The sequence below is a fragment of the Leucoraja erinacea genome, chromosome 1 (genome assembly GCF_028641065.1).
Source record: "Leucoraja erinacea ecotype New England chromosome 1, Leri_hhj_1, whole genome shotgun sequence".
NCBI classification, from domain to species: Eukaryota; Metazoa; Chordata; class Chondrichthyes; order Rajiformes; family Rajidae; genus Leucoraja; species Leucoraja erinaceus.
The window spans coordinates 108,254,975-108,278,915 of NC_073377.1; the positions used below are offsets into that span (position 1 = coordinate 108,254,975).

The 23,941-nt window shown below is 45.2% G+C and overlaps 1 protein-coding gene across 4 annotated transcripts in view; it reads right to left on the minus strand.

Annotated features, from left to right (window-relative positions):
- Window positions 1-23,941, minus strand: part of LOC129700480 (ankyrin-2-like) — a 634,003-nt gene that overhangs the window by 217,319 nt on the left and 392,743 nt on the right. For all 4 annotated transcript variants that reach the window (XM_055641008.1, XM_055640993.1, XM_055641017.1 and 1 more), the window contains 2 exons: window positions 18,319-18,417; window positions 14,257-14,355 (listed from right to left, as the gene is read on the minus strand). In XM_055641008.1, the coding sequence (XP_055496983.1) occupies window positions 14,257-14,355; window positions 18,319-18,417 (198 nt within the window). The remainder of the gene's footprint in view (window positions 1-14,256; window positions 14,356-18,318; window positions 18,418-23,941) is intronic.

The window sequence follows — 23,941 nt, forward strand, 5'->3', positions numbered from 1 at the left end:
ATTCTGAGTAGGATGGATATGCTTTTGATTTTAATTATATTTTTAGCTTTATTTTAATTCAAAATCAACATTTTCGGTGTTTCATTATTAGTCTGCTAACAGATAAACATCAATGCGCATTTTTAGTTCTAGCTTTAGAGTTACAGTGTGGAAACAGGCCCTTCAGCCCACCCAGTCCGTGCCGACCAGCGATCCCCGCACATTAACACTATCCTACACACTCTAGGGGAAATTTACACTTAAACCAAGCCAATTAACCTACATACCTGTACGAATTTGGAGTGTGGGAGGAAACCGAAGATCTCGGAGAAATCCACGCGGTTACGGGGAGAATGTACAAACTCTGTACAAGCAGCATCTGTAGTCGGGATCGAACCCGGGTCTCTGGCGCTGCAAGCACTGTAAGGCAGCAACTCTACTGTCGCGCCACCATGGCGCCCTACAGACTACACATCTAAAATCCTCATGCAACGTTATGTCATTATAAATGCTTATCTATGCAATTTCAATGAACTAGTCATTGACTATCATAGTCATAGAGTCATACAACATGGAAACAGTCCCTTTGGACCAACTTGCCTGTGGCCCATCTACACTGGTCCCACCAGCCCGCATTTGGCCCATACCCCTCTAAATCTTTTCTATCATTTTCCTGTCGAAATGTCTTTTACACATTGTAATAGTACCTGCCTCAACTACCTACTTTGGTAGCTGGTCCATATGCCCACCACCCTCTTGTGTGAAAAAGTAGCCCCTCGGGTTCCTATTACATCTTTCCCCTCTCACCTATGACCTTTGTTTCTTGATTCCCCTACTACGGGTAGAATACTCTGTGCATCTACCATCTCTATTCCTCTCCTGATATTATACACATTTATAAGATCACCCCTCATCCTCCTGCACGCCAAGGAATAAAGCCGTAGCCTACTCATCCCCTCCCTATAGCTAAGAGTGATCATTGCATTAAGCATGTAATGAAGCCTACAAACTGCTAAACAAAGATGAAGCCTCAGGATACCAATCAATCAATCAATCTCAATCAATATTTTTGTCATCTTGAATGGAAAAAGACGTTTCCCAAAAATTTAAAACACTTCTCAAAATAACGAAGGTCATTTAGAAGAGTCAAGTCAAGTGACTGTGAGTGCAGAGTGACTGTTTAGCAGCCTCATGTGGTAGGAAGCAGCATGGAAATATCTCTTGCCTGAGGCCCTTTGGCCCAAATCGTCCATTGCCGACAAAAATGCCCCATCTAAGCCAGTCCCATTTGCCCTTGTTTGGCTCATATCCTTTTAAATCTTTCCTATCCATGTACCTGTCCAAGGTCCCAGGCTTTTCCTTAAAAAGAGGCAGAACATTAGCTGCCCTCCATTTATCCCTCACTTCACCTGTGTCTAACGATGATTCAGGCAGTGCTCCCACAATTTCTTTTCTAGCTTCCCACTTTGTCCTCGGATATATCTGATCAGGCCTGGATGACTTATCTACCTTCCTATGCCTGATAGGGCTCTTAAAGATAGCGGAGTCAGGGGATATGGGGAGAAGGCAGGAACGGGGTACTGATTGGGGATGATCAGTCATGATCACATTGAATGGCAGTGCTGGCTCGAAGCACCAAATGGCCTACTCCTGCACCAATTGTCTATTATCTTAGGATGTCCAGTACCTCCTTGACCCTAATACGGACTGTCATCAAGACATCTCTATTAACTGACTGAAGTTCCTTGGCTGTCACGTTGTTCTCGACGGTAAAAATAAAAAATAAAAATTCATTGCCCTTCTCCTGTGGCGCCACACATAGATGATCGTTTTGGTTTCTGAAGGACCTTATTCCCTACTCTCTACTCTCCAGTTACCCTCTTAATGTACATAAAATCTCTTTCGATTAGCCTTAATTTTTATCAGCCAGAACTATCTTCAGCCCCCACTTTGCCTGATAACTTCCTTCTTAGGAATGCTCCTTAGTTCCTATTACTCCTTCAGGTATACGCTTGATGCCAGCTGCCTATACCTGGCCCATGCCTCCTTCTATTTCCTGACCAGAGCCTCAATTTCTCTCATCGTCCAGTTCCTTACTCCCAGATTAGTTTAGTTTAGAGATACAGTGCGGAAACAAGCCCTTTGGCTCACCAACCAACGATCCCTGTACACTAGCACCATCCTACACACTAGGGACAATTTTACAATTTTACTGAAGCCAATTAGCCTACACTTCTTTGGAATCTGGGAGAATCCAGAGCACCCGAAGTAAACTAACGCAGTCACAGGGGAATGTACAAATTCCATACAGACATCATCTGAAGTCAGGATCGAACTGGGGTCTCTGGCGCTTAAGGCAGAAACTCTACCGCTGCACCACTGTGCCGCCCTTCAAGATGCCTTGCCCTTCTTTCTAATAAGAAAGTGCATGCCTTGAACTCTGACCATCACACTTTTAAAACCATCCCACTTTCCAGACATTCCTTTGCCCGCAAACATCCTACCCCAGTCAACTTTAGCAAGTTCCTGCCTCATACCATCAAGGATGGCCTTGCCCAATTCAGAACTTAACTTGTGGGACTGGCCTGTCCTTATCTATAGCTGCTTTACAGCTAATGGAACTGTGGTTATTCAGCCCAACAGGTTCGTCTACCAGCATTTTAATCACTTGCCCTTCCCAATTTATTTAAGAGTAGATCAAGCCTTGCCCTCTCCCTTGTAGGGACCTCTGCATATTGCCAAAGGAATCTTTCCCAAACACAATTGACAAATTCCATTGTGTCTAAGCACCTGGCACTCGGGCAGTCCCAGTCTATATTGGGAAAGTTGAAATCACCCACTGTAACAATCCTATTAGTCTTACGGCTACCTAAAATCTCCCAACATATTTGGTTTTTGCATTTCCCGTTGACTATTTGGGGCATATTGTACATTCTCAGCAAGATTTCTTAGCTGCACTCATATAGCCTCAGTGGACAAAACATTAGTAATGTCATCTTGGACTACTGCCATGACATTATCCTTAATCCCCCTCCTCTTAAACGCCACCTCTGCCTCACCTGTGGCAACCATACCCTGGAACATTAAGCTGCCAGACCTGTCTCTCCTTTAGCCAGGTTTCAGTAATGGCTACGTCCCAGTCACATGTACCTATCCACGCCCCATGTTCATCTGCCTTACCCGTCATGCCACTCGCATTGAAATAAATGCAACTTACAGTTACAGACTGCTTCGCTCCATACCATGCTCCTGCCTATACTGTCTACTGAACCTGCTTCCATAGCTTTCTGTATCAACTTCCAGCATCTCACCTGCCTCAGTCCTGCATTCTTCAGTCTTCCCAAAATGCAACACCTCTCATTTCTCTGTATTAAATTCCATTAACCATCCCTCAACCCACCTGCCCAACCAATCAAGATCCTGTTGCAAATTTTGACAACCATCTTCACTATCTACAAAAAAAACCCCTCTTCTGTGTAATCCGCAAACTTGCTCATCATGCCATGTAAGTTCTCATTGAAATCATTTATTCAGATGACAAACAGCAATGGGCTCAGCACCGAACCTTGAGACACACCACTAGTCACAGGCCTCCAGTCCGAAAAACAACTTCCCACCATCACCCTCTGCTTCCTTCCATGAAGGGAATTTTCTCTCCATTCAGCTACCTCTCCATGGAAGCCATGCGATCTAACCTTCCAGAGTAGCCTATCATGAGGGACCTTGTTGAATGCCTTGCCGAAATCCACATATACAACATCTAAAGCTCTGCCCTCATCAATCAGATCAATCGGATCTTGGGTGAACATATTAGAAAATTGGCAAATTGTCACAATATACGGACTTTCCCACATCAGTAGTATCTGATTTGATTAGATAGCATACAAAACAAAACTTGTCGTTGTACCTTGGCACACGTGACAATAATAAATCTAAACCTAAATCTATTTCAACGTTACACGACATTGGCAAGGCCACATTTCGAATACTTTACGCAGTTATTGTCGCCCTACTATAGGGTAGATGCCATTCAACTGGAAAGGGTGCAAAAAGGATTTATAAATTACCAGGATTAGAGTGTTTGAGTTATAGGAAGAGGCTGGATGAACTCGTTCTTTATTCCCAGGACCACATGAGGTTGAGCTGTGATCTTTTGGGGGTATATAACATCATGGGCACAGTTGGCACAGTCAGGGTCAATGGCAACATTCTTTTCTCCAAATAGTTCCCAAAAACTAGAGGGAAGAGTTTTAAGATTTGATTTGAGCGGAAAGGGAGCATTGGGGACTTTTGCACTATATTAGCTATTTGTTTTAATTTATTGTGCTTTTTTTTTTGTTTTATTATATTATCTTTTGAATACTGCGTTTACAAATCTGTTGTGCTGCTGCTGCGAGTAAGAATGTCATTGTTCTGTTTTGGTAGATATGAGAATAAACACTCTTGACTTACAATAACAATATTTCAAAGACATTTGGACAGGTTCATGGATAGGAAAGGTTTAGAGGGATATGAGCCAAAAAGGGGCAGATAAGACTAGTATAGATGGGGCATCTTGGTCGTCATGGGCGAGTTGAGTAGAAGGGCCTGATTCCGTTTTTTATGACTATGAGAGTAATGGAGAATGAACCAGAAAATGACACAGAACATAGATAGTACAGCAGAGGAACTGTCCCACAGTGTCAATGCCAAACATGATGTCTAGTTAATCTTCTCTGCCTCCAAATGATCCATATCTCTCCATTTTCTGCAATATCTTATGCCGATCAAAAAGCCTCTAAGCACCATCATATCTGCTTCCACCTCCAACCCTTACATCACGTTTCAGGCATCCACCACTCTCCATGTAAAAAACTAGCCCCACATTTCTTTTAACTTTCCCCCTCTGACAAACCTATGCTCTCTAGTCTTTTGAAAATTCCATCCTGGGGGAAAATATTCTTACTACACTAACTGTGCTCTCATAATTTCGTATACTTCTATCAGTTCTCCACTCATTCTCCAAAGTTCTGGAGAAAAGAATCCAGGTTTGCCCAAACTCTCCTAAGGGTGAGTACCCTCTAATCCAAGGCAGCATTCTGTTAAATCTCTTCTGCACCCTCTCCAAATCCTTCACATCCTTCCTATAATGAAGCAACCACAGTGGCAGTATATTTTAGAAAGACACACAAAACTGCAGGGAATAAAGGGATATGGATCATGTTACAGGTGAGATCAGTTTAACTCAGCATCGTGCTCGACACAAAAGTGTGGGCCAAAGATCCCGTTCCTGTGCTGTTCTAAGTCCTATTTTCTAATACATTTTTCTAGTCCAAATGCATCCTCAACATTTTATAAAGCTGCAACTTGACTTCCTGACTCTTCAATGCCCCAACTGACAAAAACAAGTATACCTTAAGGGCCTGTCCCACAGGCATGCAACCTGCATGCGGCAAGCGCGACCTAAAGGGCCGGTCCCACCAGCATGCGCCTGCATGCGGCAAGCGCGACCTAACGTGGTCGCTTGAGCCGTACGGCATGCGGCAAGCGCGACCGAACTAGAAGCGGGAGCCGCGCGGAGGTCGAGTGAGTGACACGGCCGGCAGGCCGTTGCCGCGCGGGATTTTTGAACACGGTCAGTTTTTCGGAGCGTGATGTTGGGACCAGCTCCGCACAACTCCATACGACTCCGGCGATCGAAGTGGGACCGGCCCCGCGAGGTCGTACGACTCATGTGACCACGTTAGGTCGCGCTTGCCGCATGCAGGCGCATGCTGGTGGGACCAGCCCTTTAGGTCGCGCTTGCCGCATGCAGGTCGCATGCCCGTGGGACAGGTCCTTTATGTGTCACACTTGCTTGAATGAAATTCAAGTTACCATTTCTCTGCCCATAACTGTAACTGATCTCGGTCTGCTGTAGTATAAAATGATGACCCATCAGAACACTGCGTCCAGAAGGGGAGGAGAAGGGAGACCATGACGCAGTGGCCATTGTGGAAATGTTGTCCGAGGATCACAACTGGCAGTTCAATTTTCCAGGGTTTTCGTGTTTCAGACGTGATCAAGAGGGAGTCAACAGAGGTGGAGGAGTTGTGGTACTAGCCAGGGAGAATTTCATAGTGGCAATCAGAGGGAATACACTGGAGGGTTTGGCTGCTGAGGAGATATAGGTAGAGATTAGAAATAAGAAAGGTGCAAGCACTCTAATGAGGTTGTACGATAGCACCCCTAATAGCAAGCAGGAAATAGTGAAATAGACATGTGGATAGCTTATTGAAAGATCCCATAGCAACACGGTTCCCTTAATGAAACTCAGCAGGTGAGGCAGCATCTATGGAGCGAAGGAATAGGCGACATTTCGGGTCGAGACCCTTCTTCAGACTGAAATGTCACCTATTCCTTTGCTCCATAGATGCTGCCTCACCCGCTGAGTTTCTACAGCATTTTTTGTCTACCGTCGATTTTTCCAGCATTTGCAGTTCTTTCTTAAACTGTTCCCTTAATGGGCGACTTTAACTTCCCAAATATTGACTGAGATGCTAAAGACATAGATGGGGCAAAATTTGTAAGGTGTGTCCAAGAGGGTTTCTTGATAGTACAACCGTGAAGGAAACATACAGAAATTTGTGTTGGGAAATGAGCCTGGTCAGGTAACTGATGTTTCAGTGGAAGAGCATTTTTGGGGATAGTGATTATTTGCCCCCATCCACATTAGTCCCACACTAGTCCCATCTGCCCATACTTTACCCATAACCCTCTAAACCTATCTTTTTTCCAATGCACGAGATTAACAGTGACTTGGTCCTGTGGATTCAGAACTGGTACATACATAGATACATAGACAATAGGTGCAGGAGGAGGCCATTTGGCCGTTCGAGCCAGCACCTCCATTCAATGTGATCATGGCTGATCATCCACAATCAGTACCCCGTTCTTGGTTCTTGGTTTCTTGGTCCTCCAAAATATTCCAAATGGAATTTAAACTGGAGGTGGTGAAGGGAGGGCTTAAGCCAGAAATGATTATTGGGAACAAAGAGCTACTTTAAATTTAGTTGCATCTGGTTGGGTAACTATAGTTGGGTGGAGATTATTCCATGCTTTAATTGTGCGGGGGAAGAACAAATTCGCTGTACACATCTGTCTTTGTAGCTGGGATCACAAATTGGATTGAATGCCCTCGTCTGCTCCTAATTGTTTGGGTTTGGTGTAGGTCTTGTAATCTATGTCGAGCTGACCATTTAACATTTTGTAAAAAGGATCAAACGGTGAGCTTCACGTCTGTCTTGGAGAGGGTTCCACCCCAGAGAATTGAGAAGTTTGGTGACACTCGCTTCTCTCTCGTTCCTGCCTTCTCCTCATATCCCTTGATTTTGCCAGCCCTAAGAGCTCTATCTAACTGATACACATGAATGGCTTGGACATAAATGTAGACAGGTTGGTCGGTAAATTTGTAAAGTACACCAAGACTGCTGGCAAGGTTGTTAAGAGATGTAGATCAGCTACAGAAATGGGGCTCGAAATGGCAGATGGAGTTTAATCCAACCAAGTGTGAGGTGTTGCGCATTGAGAGATCAAAGTAAGGGGAAAATATACAATTAATAGCATGACCCGAAAGAGCATTGGTGTACAGAGGGATCTTGGGTCCAATTCCATAACTCCATGAAATTAGCAATACAAGTAGATAGAGTAAATTGGTTTCATAGGTTGTGACATTGGGTAGAAGAGGCAGGGAGTCATGATACAGCTTTATAGGATTTGAAGATAGACACAAAATGCTGGAGTAACTCAGCATGACTCCCCGTTGGAATGCAACCTTGTCATGGTCGGGGAGCTTATGTGTCTCAGTGACCCCTAAAGCTATGCCAGCGGGAGATTCATCTCCTGTTAGGGTCTCCCATGCTGGACAGGTCGAAGGGTAGAGGCGAGACGAAGAGCGATCCACTGGTCCTCCAAGTTGGAGGTTGAGCACAGGGCTAACAACCCTGTCTCATAAAACAAATATGTTACGGAAACAGCAACTGAAGGAATCAACACTACTGTGCGTGATGGACTTGCATGGCTATCAACAGATGCTAGGAGAACATAGAAACATAGAAATTAGGTGCAGGAGTAGGCCATTCGGCCCTTCGAGCCTGCACCGCCAATCAATATGATCATGGCTGATCATCCAACTCAGTATCCCGTACCTGCCTTCTCTCCATACCCCCTGATCCCTTTAGCCACAAGGGCCACATCTAACTCCCTCTTAAATATAGCCAATGAACTGGCCTCAACTACCCTCTATGGCAGAGAGTTCCAGAGATTCACCACTCTCTGTGTGAAAAAAGTTCTTCTCATCTTGGTTTTAAAGGATTTCCCCCTTATTCTTAAGCTGTGACCCCTTGTCCTGGACTTCCCCAACATCGGGAGCAATCTTCCTGCATCTAGCCTGTCCAACCCCTTAAGAATTTTGTAAGTTTCTATAAGATCCCCTCTCAATCTCCTAAATTCTAGAGAGTATAAACCAAGTCTATCCAGTCTTTCTTCATAAGACAGTCCTGACATCCCAGGAATCAGTCTGGTGAACCTTCTCTGCACTCCCTCTATGGCAATAATGTCCTTCCTCAGATTTGGAGACCAAAACTGTACGCAATACTCCAGGTGTGGTCTCACCAAGACCCTGTACAACTGCAGTAGAACCTCTCTGCTCCTATACTCAAATCCTTTTGCAATGAAAGCTAACATACCATTCGCTTTCTTTACTGCCTGCTGCACCTGCATGCCTACCTTCAATGACTGGTGTACCATGACACCCAGGTCTCGCTGCATCTCACCCTTTCCCAATCGGCCACCATTTAGATAATAGTCTGCTTTCCCGTTTTTGCAACCAAAATGGATAACCTCACATTTATCCACATTATACTGTATCTGCCAAACATTTGCCCACTCACCCAGCCTATCCAAGTCATCTTGCAGTCTCCTAGCATCCTCCTCACAGCTAACACTGCCCCCCAGCTTAGTGTCATCTGCAAACTTGGAGATATTGCCTTCAATTCCCTCATCCAGGTCATTAATATATATTGTAAATAGCTGGGGTCCCAGCACTGAGCCTTGCGGTACCCCACTAGTCACTGCCTGCCATTGTGAAAAGGACCCGTTTACTCCTAGTCTTTGCTTCCTGTTTGCCAGCCAGTTCTCTATCCACATCAATACTGAATCCCCAATGCCGTGTGCTTTAAGTTTGTATACTAATCTCTTATGTGGGACCTTGTCGAAAGCCTTCTGGAAGTCCAGATACACCACATCCACTGGTTCTCCCCTATCCACGCTACTAGTAACATCCTCGAAAAATTCTATAAGATTCGTCAGACATGATTTACCTTTCGTAAATCCATGCTGACTTTGTCCAATGATTTCACCACTTTCCAAATGTGCTGCTATCCCATCTTTAATAACTGACTCTAGCAGTTTCCCCATTACCGATGTTAGACTAACTGGTCTGTAATTCCCCATTTTCTCTCTCCCTCCCTTCTTAAAAAGTGGGGTTACGTTTGCTACCCGCCAATCTTCAGGAACTACTCCAGAATCTAAAGAGTTTTGAAAGATTATTACTAATGCATCCACTATTTCTGGAGCTACTTCCTTAAGTACTCTGGGATGCAGCCTATCTGGCCCTGGGGATTTATCGGCCTTTAATCCATTCAATTTACCCAGAACCAGACAGCATCCCAAGAATAGCCCTGCACTGAACACCGAAATGGAAAAGGAAAAGAGGGAGTCCCAAAACCACCTGCCGTCGAACTGTAGAGGAGGAAATGAAAATAATGGACCTGACCTGGGGTAGTGTCCAGAAGCTTGCCCAAAACAGACAGGAGTAGAGGACCTTCGTTGCTGCCCTACATGCCAGGAGGCATAATAGGCAGTAAGCAAGTAAGTAAGTAACTCAGCGCGACAGGCAGCATCTCTAGAGAGAAGGAATGGGTGACGTTTCGGGTCGAGACTCTTCTTCAGACTGATGTCAGGGGAGTGGGTGGGACAGAGATAGAATGCAGTCGGAGACAGTAAGACTGGTGGGAGAACTGGGAAAGGGGAGGGATGGAGAGAGATGGAAAGCAAGGGCCATTTGAAGTTACAGAAGTCAATGTTCATACCGCTGGGGTGCAAATTACCCAAGCAAAATATGTTGCTGTTCCTCCAATTTGCGCTGGGCCTCACTCTGAAAATGGAGGAGGCCCAGGACAGAAAGGTCAGATTGAGAATGGGAGGGGGAGTTAAAGTGCTGAGCAACTGGGAGATCAGGCAGGTTAAAGGCGGACTGAGCGGAGGTGTTCAGTGAAACGATCGCCGAGCCTGCGCTTGGTCTCGCCGATGTACAGAAGTTGTCACCTGGAACAGCGGATACAGTAGATGAGGTTGGAGGAGGTGCAAGTGAACCTCTGTCTCACCTGAAAAAACTGTTGGGGTCCTTGAATGGAGTCGAGGGAGGAGGTAAAGGGACAGGTGTTGCATCTCCTACGGTTGCACGGGAAAGTACCTGGGGAGGGGGTGGTTTGGGTGGGAAGGGACGAGTTGACCAGGGAGTTGCAGAGTGAACAGTCTCTGCAGAAAGCAGGAAGAGGTGGAGATGGGAAGATGTGGCCAGTAGTGGGATCCCGTTGGAGGTGGCAAATGTGTTGGAGGATTATATGCTGTATGCGACGGCTGATGGGGAGGAAGGCAAGGGCAAAGGGAGGTCATTGTTGCGAATGGGCAGAGAGGGAGCAAGAGCGGAGCTGCAGGATATTAAGGAGACCCAGGTGAGCCTTATCTATAATGGAAGAGGGAAAGCCCTGTTTCCTAACGAATGAGGACATCTCTGATGATCTAGTATGGAAAACCTCATCCTGGGCGCAGATGCGGCGTAGACAGAGGAATTGGGAGAAGGCGATAGAGTCTTTACTGGAAGCAGGGTGGGAAGAAGTGTAGACTAGATAGCTATGGGTGTCAGTATGTTTGTGGTGGATATCGGTCAATAGTCTATCTTCTGTGATGGAGACGAAACAGTGGGGAGATGTCGGAGATGGTCCAAGTAATTTTGAATGCCGGATGGAAATTAGTCGTGAAGTTGATGAAGTCAGTGAGTTCTGCGTGGGTGCAGGAGGCATACTACTTGATGCAGTCATCAATGTAGTGGAGTTTGGGGATAGTGCCAGTGTACGTCTGGAACAGGGATTGTTCAACGTACCCAACAAAGAGGCAGGCATAGCTGGGGCCCATGCGAGTGCCCATAGCTACGCTTTGGATTTGGAGGAAGTGGGAGGAGTCGAAGGAGAAGTTGTTGAGGGTTAGAACCAGCTCTGCTAGGTGGAGAAGAGTATTGGTAGACGGAAATTGGCTGGTTCTACGGTCGAGGAAGAAATGGAGGGCTTTAAGACCTTCCTGGTGGGGGATGGAGGTGTAGAGTGACTGGACGCTCATGGTAAAGATGAGGGAGTGGGGGCCTCGAAAAGGGAAGTCGTGAAAGAGACAAAGAGCATGTGAGGTGTCTTGGACATAGGTAGAGATAGATTGGATCAGGGGGGGGGATAGGATGGAGTCGAGGTATATGGAAATTAATTTGGTGGGACATGAACAAGCAGAAACAATGGGACTGTCAGGACAGTTCTGTTTGTGGATTTTGGGGAGAGGATAAAATCGGGCCGTGTGGGGCTGGGGAACGATAAGGTTGGAGGCTTCAGAGGCCAGAGTGCCGGAAGTAATATACTCAGAAATAGTGTTTGATATTAAGGTCTGGTGCTCGTCTGTGAGGTCATGGTCCAAGGATAAATAGGAGGAGATGTCTGAGAGTTGTCGCCTGACCTCAGCCCGGTATAGGTCAGCACGTTAGGCTACCATGGCACCTCCCTTGTCGGCGGGTTTGATTTTAATGTGAGGGTTGCTACAGAGTGAGCGGAGGGCTGTACATTCAGAGGGGGGAGAGGTTAGAGTAATTCAGGGGAGTAGTAAAGTTGAGGGGGTTGATGTCCCACCAGCAGTTGGACATGAAAAGGTCTTAAGAAGGTAGAGGGTCATCCAGGGGAGTTCAAGGGGAGGTGGACCGGTGGAGATGGGAGAAGTCGTCATCACTGGGTGGTGAGGACTCCTTCCCATAGAAAAAGGCACAGAGGCGGAGGCGACGGAAGAAGAGCTCCACATCGTGGCGGACCCAGAAATAGTTGAGGTGGGGGCGGAGGGGAACAAGGGTGAGGCCTCTGCTGAGGACAGACCGTTCCATATCAGAAAGGGGGTGGTCAAAGGGGATGGTGAACACACGGCAATGGTGGTGGTTGGGGTCGGAGGAATGCAGGTGAGTAGATGGAGGCCGAGGCGATGTCTGGTGGGGGGGATGGGGGGGATGGGGGGTGTTCAGAGAGGAGGGGGGCATGAGGACTTTGGTTAGTCTGCATTTGGAGTATTGTGTGCATTTCTGATCACCCCATTACATGAAGGATGTGGAGTCTTTGGAAAGGGTGCAGAGGAGTTCTGCTAGATTGATGCCTCGATTTGGGGCTATTAGCTACAGGGAGAGGTCGGACTGACTTTCTCTGGAATGCCGAAGGTTGCGGGGAAACCTGATAGGATTATATAACATTATGAGATGCATACATAGATACGGTGGTCAGGTGGAACAGCGGAAGAGATGCTACCTCACAGGACCAGAGACCAGGGTTTGATCAGATTCAGATTCAGATTCAGATTCAATTTTAATTGTCATTGTCAGTGTACAGTACAGAGACAACAAAATGCATTTAGCATCTCCCTGAAAGAGCGACATAGCAAACGATTTGAATAAATAATAATAAGTGTCCGGGGGGGGGGTGGTGATTGGCAGTCACCGAGGTACGTTGTTGAGTAGAGTGACAGCCGCCTGAAAGAAGCTGTTCCTGATCGTGACTACAGCTGCTGTCTGTACGGAGTTTGTACGTTCTCCCCATGAACCACTTGGGTTTCCTCTGGGAGCTCCGATTTCCCCCCACATTCCTGTCAGGAATGGGGGAATGGAAATCACTAAGGAAAAAAATAAGGCTTGTTGGCAGCACTGGTGGGAAAGACAGCATAGTCAAACTAATGGCACGAGATGGCAAAACCAGGATAACAGGTAGCAGCCCATACAGCAGCAGAGTGGAAGGAAGTCTTAAATGTTAGATAGGAACCTAGAAGATTGTAATGGACACTCGTCACAAACCTATCACCTGAAATAGAGAAACAGAAAACAAAAAATGTAGGTTGGAGATGGGCATGGTGAACATTGAGGCAAAGTGGAAGCAAAGATGATAAACATTTGTGTCCTATTCAGGAGCAGGAAATAGCACCAGTACAATCACCAAATCATCAAATCACCAGAACAAATAGAAAATTTGGATGCCCAAGCAGGAGTGAAAGAAGAAACATTCTACATATTGCAGAATGAGACAATCATAGTTTTTTTTACCATTGGATTTGCCACACCTAGCGCTTTGATTTGGGGGAAGTGGTGAAATTACGATAGAAGTTGCTAAAATCAAGTTGCAAACATTACTATTCTAATGAATGAATAAAAAAATCAATTTGCAGATGTACAGCTTCAAAATTGAAATGAATTAAATAATTTTAAATTTCGGAAACAGCAAATGCAACAAAAGCATGGTGCATTAGAGTCACAGTCACACTGTGTGGAAATAGGCCCTTCGGCCCAATTTACAGACACCTACCAACATGTCCCATCTACACTAGTCCCACTTTTGTCCCAACTACACTATGTCCCACATGTCCCATCTACACTAGTCCCCGCGTTTGGCCCATATCCTAAACCTGTCTAATTGCTTCTTAAACATTGCGATAGTCCCTGCCTCAACTATTCATCTGGGCAGCTCGTTCCATACACCCACCATCCTTTGTATGAAAAAGTTACCGCTCAGATTTCTATAAAATCTTTCCCCCTTCACCTTAAACCTGTGCCCTCTGGTTTTCGATTCCCCTATGTGCAAGAGGCTCTGTGTCTACCCAATCTATTTCATGATTTTATACACCTCTATAAGACCATTCTATATAAGTCTGAACACCATTTTTTTTTTCTACCTGCAATTAGCTTACAATTTATTCTCTCTGTGTTAGGAACTCAAATTAATCAAAGTATCAAAACCTAAATGAATGGGAATGATAAGATTTCAAATCTGCAAACCAAAATGATTCTTCACTTTATTAACAACAAGAACCATTGTCAGAATCTTTGGTGATTCAACAAAAAACAAATTTTGTGCTAGTTGCTCCCCATTTGCCCCCTCAAATGTGTCTTTGCTCCAAGGCAGTTCAGTTACTTACCTGAGACTGTAAGTTGATGTTGGCACCCTGCTTCATAAGCGTTCTGACCACATTGATTTGTCCAGCCAGAGATGCAATGTGCACGGCCGAATTTCCTTTCTAGAAAAAGAGCAAAAAAGCTAAATTATCAACCATTATTCAAGACAAAGAAAGGGGGGAATCGGAATGCCAGAGCAAGAATATTCATTTACAGGAGGGCACAAAGTATTCAGCAAAATTTCTACCACAAGTTTAATAGTTCTTTTATAACAGAAGATATAATATTTCACTCTAAAATTATTTGAAGATGACATAAATTTAATAAATGTAACACGAGTCATGGAGTTATACAGAACTATGGGTGACACATTGATCTCAGCGCCAGACAGCTGGGTTCGATTCTGACCTCGGCTGCTGTATGTGTGGAGTTTGTATGTTCTCCCTGTGACCGCGTGAGTTGCCTCCGGGTGCTCCCGTTTTCTCCCACATCCGAAATACTTGCGGGTTTATAGCTTAATTGGACTCTGTAAATTCCCCCTAGTGTGTAGGATAGAATTAATGTGAACTGGTGACCAATTGTTAGTGTAAACTTGGGGGGGCCTAAGGACCTGGTTCTACACTGCATCTCTAAACTAAAAACTAAAGAATGGAAACAAACCCAATGGCCCAATTCTATCCATGCCAACCAAGATATCTTCCTGAACTTGGTCCAAATGCCTGTACAGGTGCACAACCTTTTATCCGAAAGCCTTGGGACCAGACACTTGTCGGATTTCGGACATTTTCGGATTTCAGAATGGAAGATTTTTAGCGTAGATTAGGTAGGTAGCGCGGGCGGCTTGAAAAGTCTGGAGCTGCTGCCTCCTCCCCGGTGACCGGGAGAATCATTGCATAAATGTTAGTCAGTTAGTTTGGAGGGATTTTATGTGGTGGTGGTGGAGTCGGGGTGAAGGGGGAAACTTTAATTCTTAGTCCCCTACCTACCTGGTCGGCGACTCCCAACCTCGCGGAGCTGGGGGCTCCGTCCGGCCGCGGGCGGCGCCGGTTGGAGCTCCGACCCCGGCAACTCTACCCCTGGCTGCGCGGCTCCAAATCCAGCGACGCTCCGCGATGTTGTGTGTCGGCGGCCACAGCGCTGCGGAGCTTGCCGCACGGCGACCCGGTAAGGCATTGCCCGCTCCCCGCTGGTATCCCAGCGCTGCGACGCCGCCGACTCCCGAATTCGCGGAGCTGGGGCCTGCCGCGCTGGGATATTTAGCTACAACCGGCGTCGCCCACAGCCCCACCGGCCACAGCGCTGCGGAGCTTACTGCATGGCGACCCGGTAAGGCATTGACCGCTCCCCGCCTCTCCGACCAGGTAGGGGACTAAGAATTAAAGTTTACCCCTTCACCCCCCTTCACATAAAAGCCCTCCAAACTAACTGACTAACATTTAAGCAATGATTTACAGATGTTTAAGCGTCTCCCGGTCTCCAGGGAGGAGGCAGCCGCTACAGTAGTACAGACCTGGGTTGACCGTGGGTCGTTTTGGGTCAAGTTTGGCACCAAACGCGAGCTTTGGTGCGCAAACGACATCTGGAAAAAATGGCCGGTTTTCGGAGCTTTTCGGTTTCTGGAACACCGGATAAAAGGTTGTGCACCTGTATTTAACCCTCTTTTCCAAATATCCAAATCATCTCAAACATTTCCAAATATATTTTAAACATTGTAATTGTGCCTGCCTCTCCTCTGGCAGCTCATTCCATCAATCCACCACCAATCCATCTTAACTATGCGACTCATGATTTTTCAATCCTCTAAAAGTTCACTCCTCAGCCTCCTTTGCTCCAGAGAAAACAGTACTGGCCTATCCAGTCTCTCTTTACACATCATTCCATCCAGTCCCAGCACCATCCTAGTGAATCTTTTCCGCACTCCTCATAGATTAACCACATTCTTCACATGGTATGGTGACCAGAATTCTTGGTTCTTGGTTCTTGGTTCTTGGTTACTTGGTTACTTGGTCCTCCAAAATATTCCAACTGGAATTTAAACTGGAGGTGGTGAAGGGAGGAATTAAGCCAGAAAGGGTTATTGGGAAGAAAGTGCTACTTTAAATTTAGTTGCATCTGGTTGGGTAACTATAGTTTGGTGGAGATTATTCCATGCTTTAATTGTACGTGGGAAGAACGAATTGCTGTACACATCTGCCTCTGTAGCTGGGATCACAAATTGGATCGAATGCCCTCGTCTGCTCCTAATTGGTTTGGGGTTGGTGTAGGTCTTGTAATCTATGTCTAGCTGACCATTTAACATTTTGTAAAAACAGGTCAAACGGTGAGCTTCACGTCTGTCTTGGAGAAGGTTCCACCCCAGAGAATTCAGAAGTTTGGTGACACTCGCTTCTCTCTCATAGGTGTTAGTAACAAATCGAGCGGCCTGTCTTTGGACACGTTCGATGGATGAAATGTTTTTATCTGTGTATGGGTCCCAAGCTGCAACTGCGTAGTCCAAATGAGGTCGAACGAGGGTGAAATACAGCTTCTCCTTGACAGAAGTTGAACAATGATGAAAGTTGCACCTCAGGAAGTTTAGGGCACCTGTTGCTTTCACTGTTGCATGATGAGTCTGACCATTTGCTTTCTTCATCACCTTGTCTGACTGTGTAGCCCTTTCAGCAAACTGTGTGCTAGTACCCCAAGGTCTCTCTGTTTTACATCATTTTGGAGGAAACAGTAAGGTAACCTGTGAAAAATGTTCCCTTTGTTTATGTCCCCCTGACTTTGTCAGTTTAAAACTTATAACATATAATTAAATACATTGGATCCCAAATTGCTAGTGTTACTATTTACTAAAAAAAAAAATCACTCTTGGTTAACTCTAAATTGTTTGACAAGTGTTTGGTTCTATTAATTTCTGAACAAGTTATTCTATTCTGCCAAAAAAAAGATACAAAGTGGTAGAATAACTCAGCAGATCACGCAGCATCCCTGGAGAACTTGGATAAGTGACATTTTGGGTCTGGACCCTTCATCAGACATTCTGTTATGCCATGCATATGCCTATACCCTTTCTTGATTTGCCAATGGCCTTTCTTGATTCCTTCCTGATTATACAATTTCAGCTGCAGTTGGATCCTCATACCAATTGACCCAGCAAATCTTTCCATTCTTCAAACATCAACATGCTTCACTCACCAAGCAAATCTACTCACTCAGTCGCTGCTAATTCTACTCAATATTAATTAAATTAAAATTTGTGCGTATCTTGCAGGAAAATGATTAAGTGACTTGCATAGAAACATAGAAAATAGGTGCAGGAGTAGGCCATTCGGCCCTTTGAGCCAGCACCACCCAAAGGGCTGAATGGCCTATTCTTGCACCTATTTTCTATGTTTGATTTTAGAAAATATATCTGGCTATTTTATTTAAAAAGACGCAGATTTTGAAATGCATATGTTTATATTGACAAAAATATTAAACTCAAGCCACAACTTCTAAGATGTGTTACTCCATAATCTTGGCATAAATTAACTCAAAAGCCTAGTGGGGGAACACAAACTGCTATTTTTGTTAATTTTCCATTGATGGGCTCAAAGAGAAACTCTCAATATCCTTTGGTAATTTTAAGCTGCTAAAAAGTTACATAATGGCTAAACCTGGTAGATAACAGCTAGACTCTGTTGAGTCTACTATTACTGCATTATAAAAAAACACACCGTGGTGGAGTAACTCAGCGGGAATGGCAGCATCTCTGGAGAGCATCGTTAGGTGATGATTCAGGCCAGGACCCTTCAGTGGGAAGTGGTGCAGAAGCAATATATCAGCTCTCGTCTTATTGATATGTGGAGCAGGTCTGAAGATTGACCAGGCTAATCCTGTTTTTATTTCTTGTGGGCTCAAGAGTAATCTCAACTATTAAAAATTAATGATGCATAAATCCCAAAAAACAGAAAACATAATTTCATAAGATGGAAATTCAGTGCCACCCTGAGTAAATATTATCTGAGCTGAATGACATCAAGATCTCTGATTTATTCGATAGTTCAAATATCAAGGCACAGCATAAAGGAGGTATTTCTCTGGTGGATTGTAGATATTACCTTTGATAATGAATCAACCAATGCACCTCTCTCCAAAAGCTCTTGCACAAGATCCACATGTCCTTCCTTTGCTGCCAGGTGCAATGCATTGAGGCCATTCTGCAATACAAAAGCAAATGTACCACAGTCAAACTATAGGGAAATCATAGAACATTTATAAATATGAATGCTTTGTTCAGTTGCAACAATTTAATGTACCTAATACAACATATTATTCTCTGAAACCTTTAGCCAAAGGTGCAAGAATGTTTTGTCTTCAAATTGCAGGGTTTGGCTGCTCCATGTCAATCACCATCACCTTTGCCCTCCCATGAACATTCTTTGCAGAATTTCCGAATCATTTTGGAACGCAAGGTTAGATCGTGCCTGGTATCCCATCTCCACTACCCCCGACTCCAATAGGTGTGAGGAGCCAGTGGGCATCTTGAAAATGAGATTGAGGCCATCTCTTTGTCTATCTCAATAATTCCCTTCCTCCTACCAAACTTTCTTCAAGATTTCCCTTTGTCCCAAATCCAATTTTGCAGAATTCTCCATTTAAAAAAAAATAGAACATAGAAAAGAACAGCACAGGAACAGGCCCTTCAGCCCACAATGTCTGTGCCAAACATGATGCCAAGATAAACAAATGTAATCTGTTTGCACACAATCCATATTCCCTCCATTCCCTGCATATACATGTGCCCATCTCCAAACCTCTTAAATACCACGTATCTGGCTCCACCACAACCACTGGAAGGGAGTTTCAGGCACTCACCACTCTTGGTGTAAAAAACTGGCCCCGCACATCTCCTTTAAATTTTGCCGCTCTCACCTTAAAGATATTACATCTAGTATTTGATTTATACACCCTGGGAAAGAAAAGTTTCTGATAACCGCTCTATGCTTCCTATAACATTATATATGCAGTCGGAGGGTGGTGAATCTGTGGAATTCTTTGCTATAGAAGGCTATGGAGGCCAAGTCAGTGGATATATTTAAGGCAGAGCTAGATAGATTCTTCATTAGTATGGGTGTCAGAGGCTATGGGGAGAAGGCAGGAGAATGGGGTTAGGAGAGAGAGATAGATCAGCCATGATTGAATTGTGGAGTAGACTTGATGGGCTGAATGACCTAATTCTACTTCAATCACATGATGTTATGATATGTCTATCAGATCCCTCATTAAGCTCCAGTGTTCCAGATGAAACAATCCAAATTTGGCCAATCACTCCATGTAGCTAATACCACCTAATTCAGGCGGCATTCTAATAATTCCACTCGACTCCAAAACCTCCACATCATTCCTATAATGGGGCGACCAGAACTGCACACAACACCCCAAATGCAGTCTGATCAAAACTTTATAAAGCTGCGTGACAACTTCCAATTCTTATACTCAATATATCGATCAATGAAGGCCAGCACATGGTTAGCCTGCCACCACTACCTCCTTGTGTTGCCACTTTCAGGTAGCTGTGGTACAGGACACCAAGATCCTTCTGCATATCAGTGTTGTTCAGGGTCTTACCGTCAAACACAAAGCTTCACCTTACATTTGACATCCCAAAGTGTAACATCTTACACTTTCTCAAATTAAACTCCAACTGCCATTTCTCCACCCATTTCCGTAGCAGATCTCCTCTCCCCGACTTATGGAAAAGTTCCGTAAACCCTTACCCCAGTCAGATTTTACGTAAGGCAGAATCACCTTAAAACCAGGTACAAACAAGGAAATGCAGATGTGGATTGCTGCATAAAATGCCACAAAGTGCTGGAAAAACTCAGCTGATCAGGCAGTATATCTGGAGAACATGAACAGGTATTGTTATAGGTCAAGATACTTCTTCAGTCTGATTCAGTCTTGAGCTACTCCAATGTTTTATGTTGTTTCACTTTAAAACTAGGAAGCATTAAAAGACCAGGACAAATCAGGGCCGGTAACAGATGACCTCAGGTAGAGTGGTTTCCTGATAGGTCAATTGTTGGCTAAGGACGGCGTGATCCCAAGAAGGGTGCGAAATGTGGAACTGATTCGCTGATGTTACCGTGCATGTAGGGGGTAATCTCTCCCTGCAGAGGAGAGCTTGGACAAACGGCCTCCAGTTCACTCAGGTGTCGACTCACCTCACCATCACACTTTAGCGGTGGAGGAGCGCTGCTGCACGTGACGAATAAGGCTGCTGCTGCAGGTCTGTGGACGAATCCCTGGGGGGAGACCGCTTTTCGGGGCTTCTGCGGCGGCGACTTCTCCCGCCCGAGTTTCCTGGAGCGGGGCCTGACACCGCTGCCCCGAGCGGCTGGAATGGCCGCGGACTCTGGATTGCCAGAGCTTTTAAAACAATCGAGCCAGCCGGGGGCTACTTTGACTGATAGAGTGCAGTTTTTATTTGGCCTCCATCACAGTTATGTGATGGATGTTTATGTTAAATGAGAGTACAGAAACGACGTTTGGACCTCCAGGGTCCAGAGATTCTGACTGAGAATAATTGTCTTCTGGATTGCCAGGCTTAAAAAGAGACCTGATAAAAGATAAATTAATGAGTGACAAACAGGGTAGAGAGACCTTCCAGAGGACATAGAGGACACATATAAAGGTGAAAGGGGCAAAGTTTAAAGGAGATGTACGGGGCAAGTTTTTTAACACAGAGAGTGGTGAGTGCCTTGAATGCAGTTCCGGATACGTCAGTGACATTTCAAAGACTTATGGATGGGCATATGGATATACAGGCACTGGAGAGTTAAGGATTGTGTGCAGGTAGATAAGTGATGGTCTTGGCATCATATTTGGCACGGACATTGTATCTCAAAGGGCCTGCTCATGTGTGGTATTGTTCTATGTTCTAATGGGGAAGAGATGTATTGGACATTATGCTAACTTATGCCAGGACCGTTTTAACAAAAGCCTGATAATTGACCGAAGAAGGATCTCGACCCGAAACGTCACCCATTCCTTCTCTCCAGAGATGCTGCCTAACCCACTGAGTTGCTCCAGCTTTTTGTGTCACGTTGGCAGCTAGTTGAAGCAAGATGCATTAGTATTTCTTTAGGCCCTGAAACCTGTTGTGTGTTTTTTGCTCAGTATAATAATTCCTCTCAACAGAAGACGCATCATCAATACTTTTCTCAACAATTTAACTGGCATGTGAAAATAATTAGGATATTTTTTACCTTGTGACCACATTTGTAAAGCAAGTTATTAATTATGTATCAAAATTATTATTTTGGATTCCATGTTGCTTGGCAGGAACTGGGAATTTTTTGCAAAAAACCCACATCATTTTATCACCTTCCTTTACCACAACCTATGCCACAAACCTCCCCCATGCACAATGTATAACAAAATCCAGTGCAATGCCAACATCCTCACAATGTCCTCAATAAATGGCTGATTCTCTAAAAGGATTTACCAGGCTATGGGTGGATGATTTAAAATATGTTTGAAAGAGAAAGGGAAGCTGCAAAAATGCTGCTGCCTTCACCAGGCATTCCATAGCCTGTTGGCATTGCTTAGGACTCCCCTTTGAAATAATTATTTCCTGCTTGGCTGCTCTGATAAGATGATAGATGGATTTCACCTTCTCCTCCTGAAAGATAAACTACAGACCAGCACTGCCTCTTTCCCCTGCTTCCTCCATGCCAAGGAAATCCACCTCACCACATAAGCAAAACAATCCCTCCCAGGTACTATCTGAGTAAATCTTTCTGCGACTTCTCCAGAGCAGTTACATCCTTCCTATAGCAGGATGATTAGAACAGCGTGCAATAGCCAAGCTGTACCCTAACTATACAGCTGAATGTAATTAGAGCACAGCATTCCCACCCTTATATTCTATACTCATTTCATAGTCTATATTAATAAAGGAAAACATTCTGTCATTACTTTATTGACGAAAGAGAGGGATAAGATGAAATCAGATATGTTGGTATTACTGCTGAGTAAAGATAACTGCAGAGGCACGAGGGAGGAGCTGGCTAAAGTTAATTGGAAAGGGACCCTAGCAGGAATGATAGTGGAGCATTAATGGCATGAGTTTCTGCAAGTAATTTGGAAGATGCAGGATCATTTCATTGCAAAGAGGAGGAAAGATGTTAAGGGGAGAATGGGGAGACTGTGGCTGACAAAGGAAGTCAAAGACAGTGTAAAAGTAGGCAAAGGCATATAATATTGTAAAGATTAGGGAGAACTGGAGGATAGGGAGGCTTTTAAGAACCAACAGAAGACAACTAAAAAGCCAATAAGGGGAGAAAAGATGAAATAAGGTAAGCTAGCCAATAATACAAAAGAGGATACTAAAAGTTTCTTCAGATATATAAAGAATAAATGAGAGGCAAGAGTGGATATTGTGCAACTGGAAAATGAGAAATTGTGACGGAGAATAAAAAAATGCCGGATGAATTGAATACGTTTTTTGCTGCAGTCTTCAAAACATAAGACACCAACAATGTGTCATCAATTCAAGATAGTCGTGGAGCAGAAGTTAGTGGAGTTGCTATTACAAAGGAGAAGGAGCTTGGGAAGCTGAAAGGTCTGTTGATGGATAAGTCACCAGGAGCAGATGGATTACACCCCAGGGATTTGAAAGAAATAGTTGCAGAGATCTTTCAAGAATCACTAGAGTCAGGAGTGGTGTCAGAGGACTAGAAAATTGCAAATGTTATTCCGCTGATCAAGAAGGGAGCGAAGCAAAATAGATGAAACTGTATGCCGATTAACCTGACCTCAGTGGCAGGTAAGATTTTAGAGTCCATTATTGAGGATGAGGTTTCCAAGTACTTCGAGGAGGAGGGGCCATCTCGGGGAGGAGGAGCCATCTGAGGAGGAGGAGCCATCTTGGGGAACGGTTGCTAACCAGCAGCCGTCCGTTTAATTCACTTTTTTTTGCAGTTTTAGTGAGTCCTGTGCCTTGTTTGTGGGAGAGATAGTCTTTTTAATGTGGGGGGAAGGGGGTAACAATATTTCTAGGTCCCTACCTGGTCAGTGAGGCAGCTTTTTCTCCATGCTGCCCCGTCGACCCGTCCTCGTGGCCTACCAGCGGGCGTGGAGCGCCGTTTCCTGGCGGGGACCACCCAGCACCTCGGCTTCGGTGGCGGCACAGCGCTGGAGTGCTATCGCGGAGCGGAGCGGGCGATGCCTTGCCTGGGTCGCCGCGATGGATTGACGCGCTGGAGCTCCGGTGAGCTGTGACCGCCGAGATCAACACCTCCGGGCTGCGGGTCTGCGGAGCGGAGCGGGCGGCGCCGACTCTAACATCGGGAGCCTGGGAGCTCCAAACTGGCGCGGCCTTGTCGGCTTTGGAAGCCGCGGTCCCCAGTTAGGAAGCGGCCGTTCCAGGTGGCCCAGCCGCTGAGAGGACTCTCCCGACGCCGGGGCAACAGCACCCAGAACGGCCAGGAACATCGGGCCTCCGTAGAGGCAATAGCGGTGGCCTCAATAGGCCTGACTTTGGGAGAACTGGGGATGGGGACTGGACATTGTGCCTTCCCCCACAGTGGTAACCATTGTGGGGGGATGATTTTTTGTGTGTAAGTGAATATGTTAGTCTGTGTCCAAGATGGCTGTCGGAAGGGAGAGTGTACGCTGGCGTGGTTTAGCTGCCGCTGCTCTCTCTTCACATTGTGTTTTTGATTTTTTGTCTTTGGA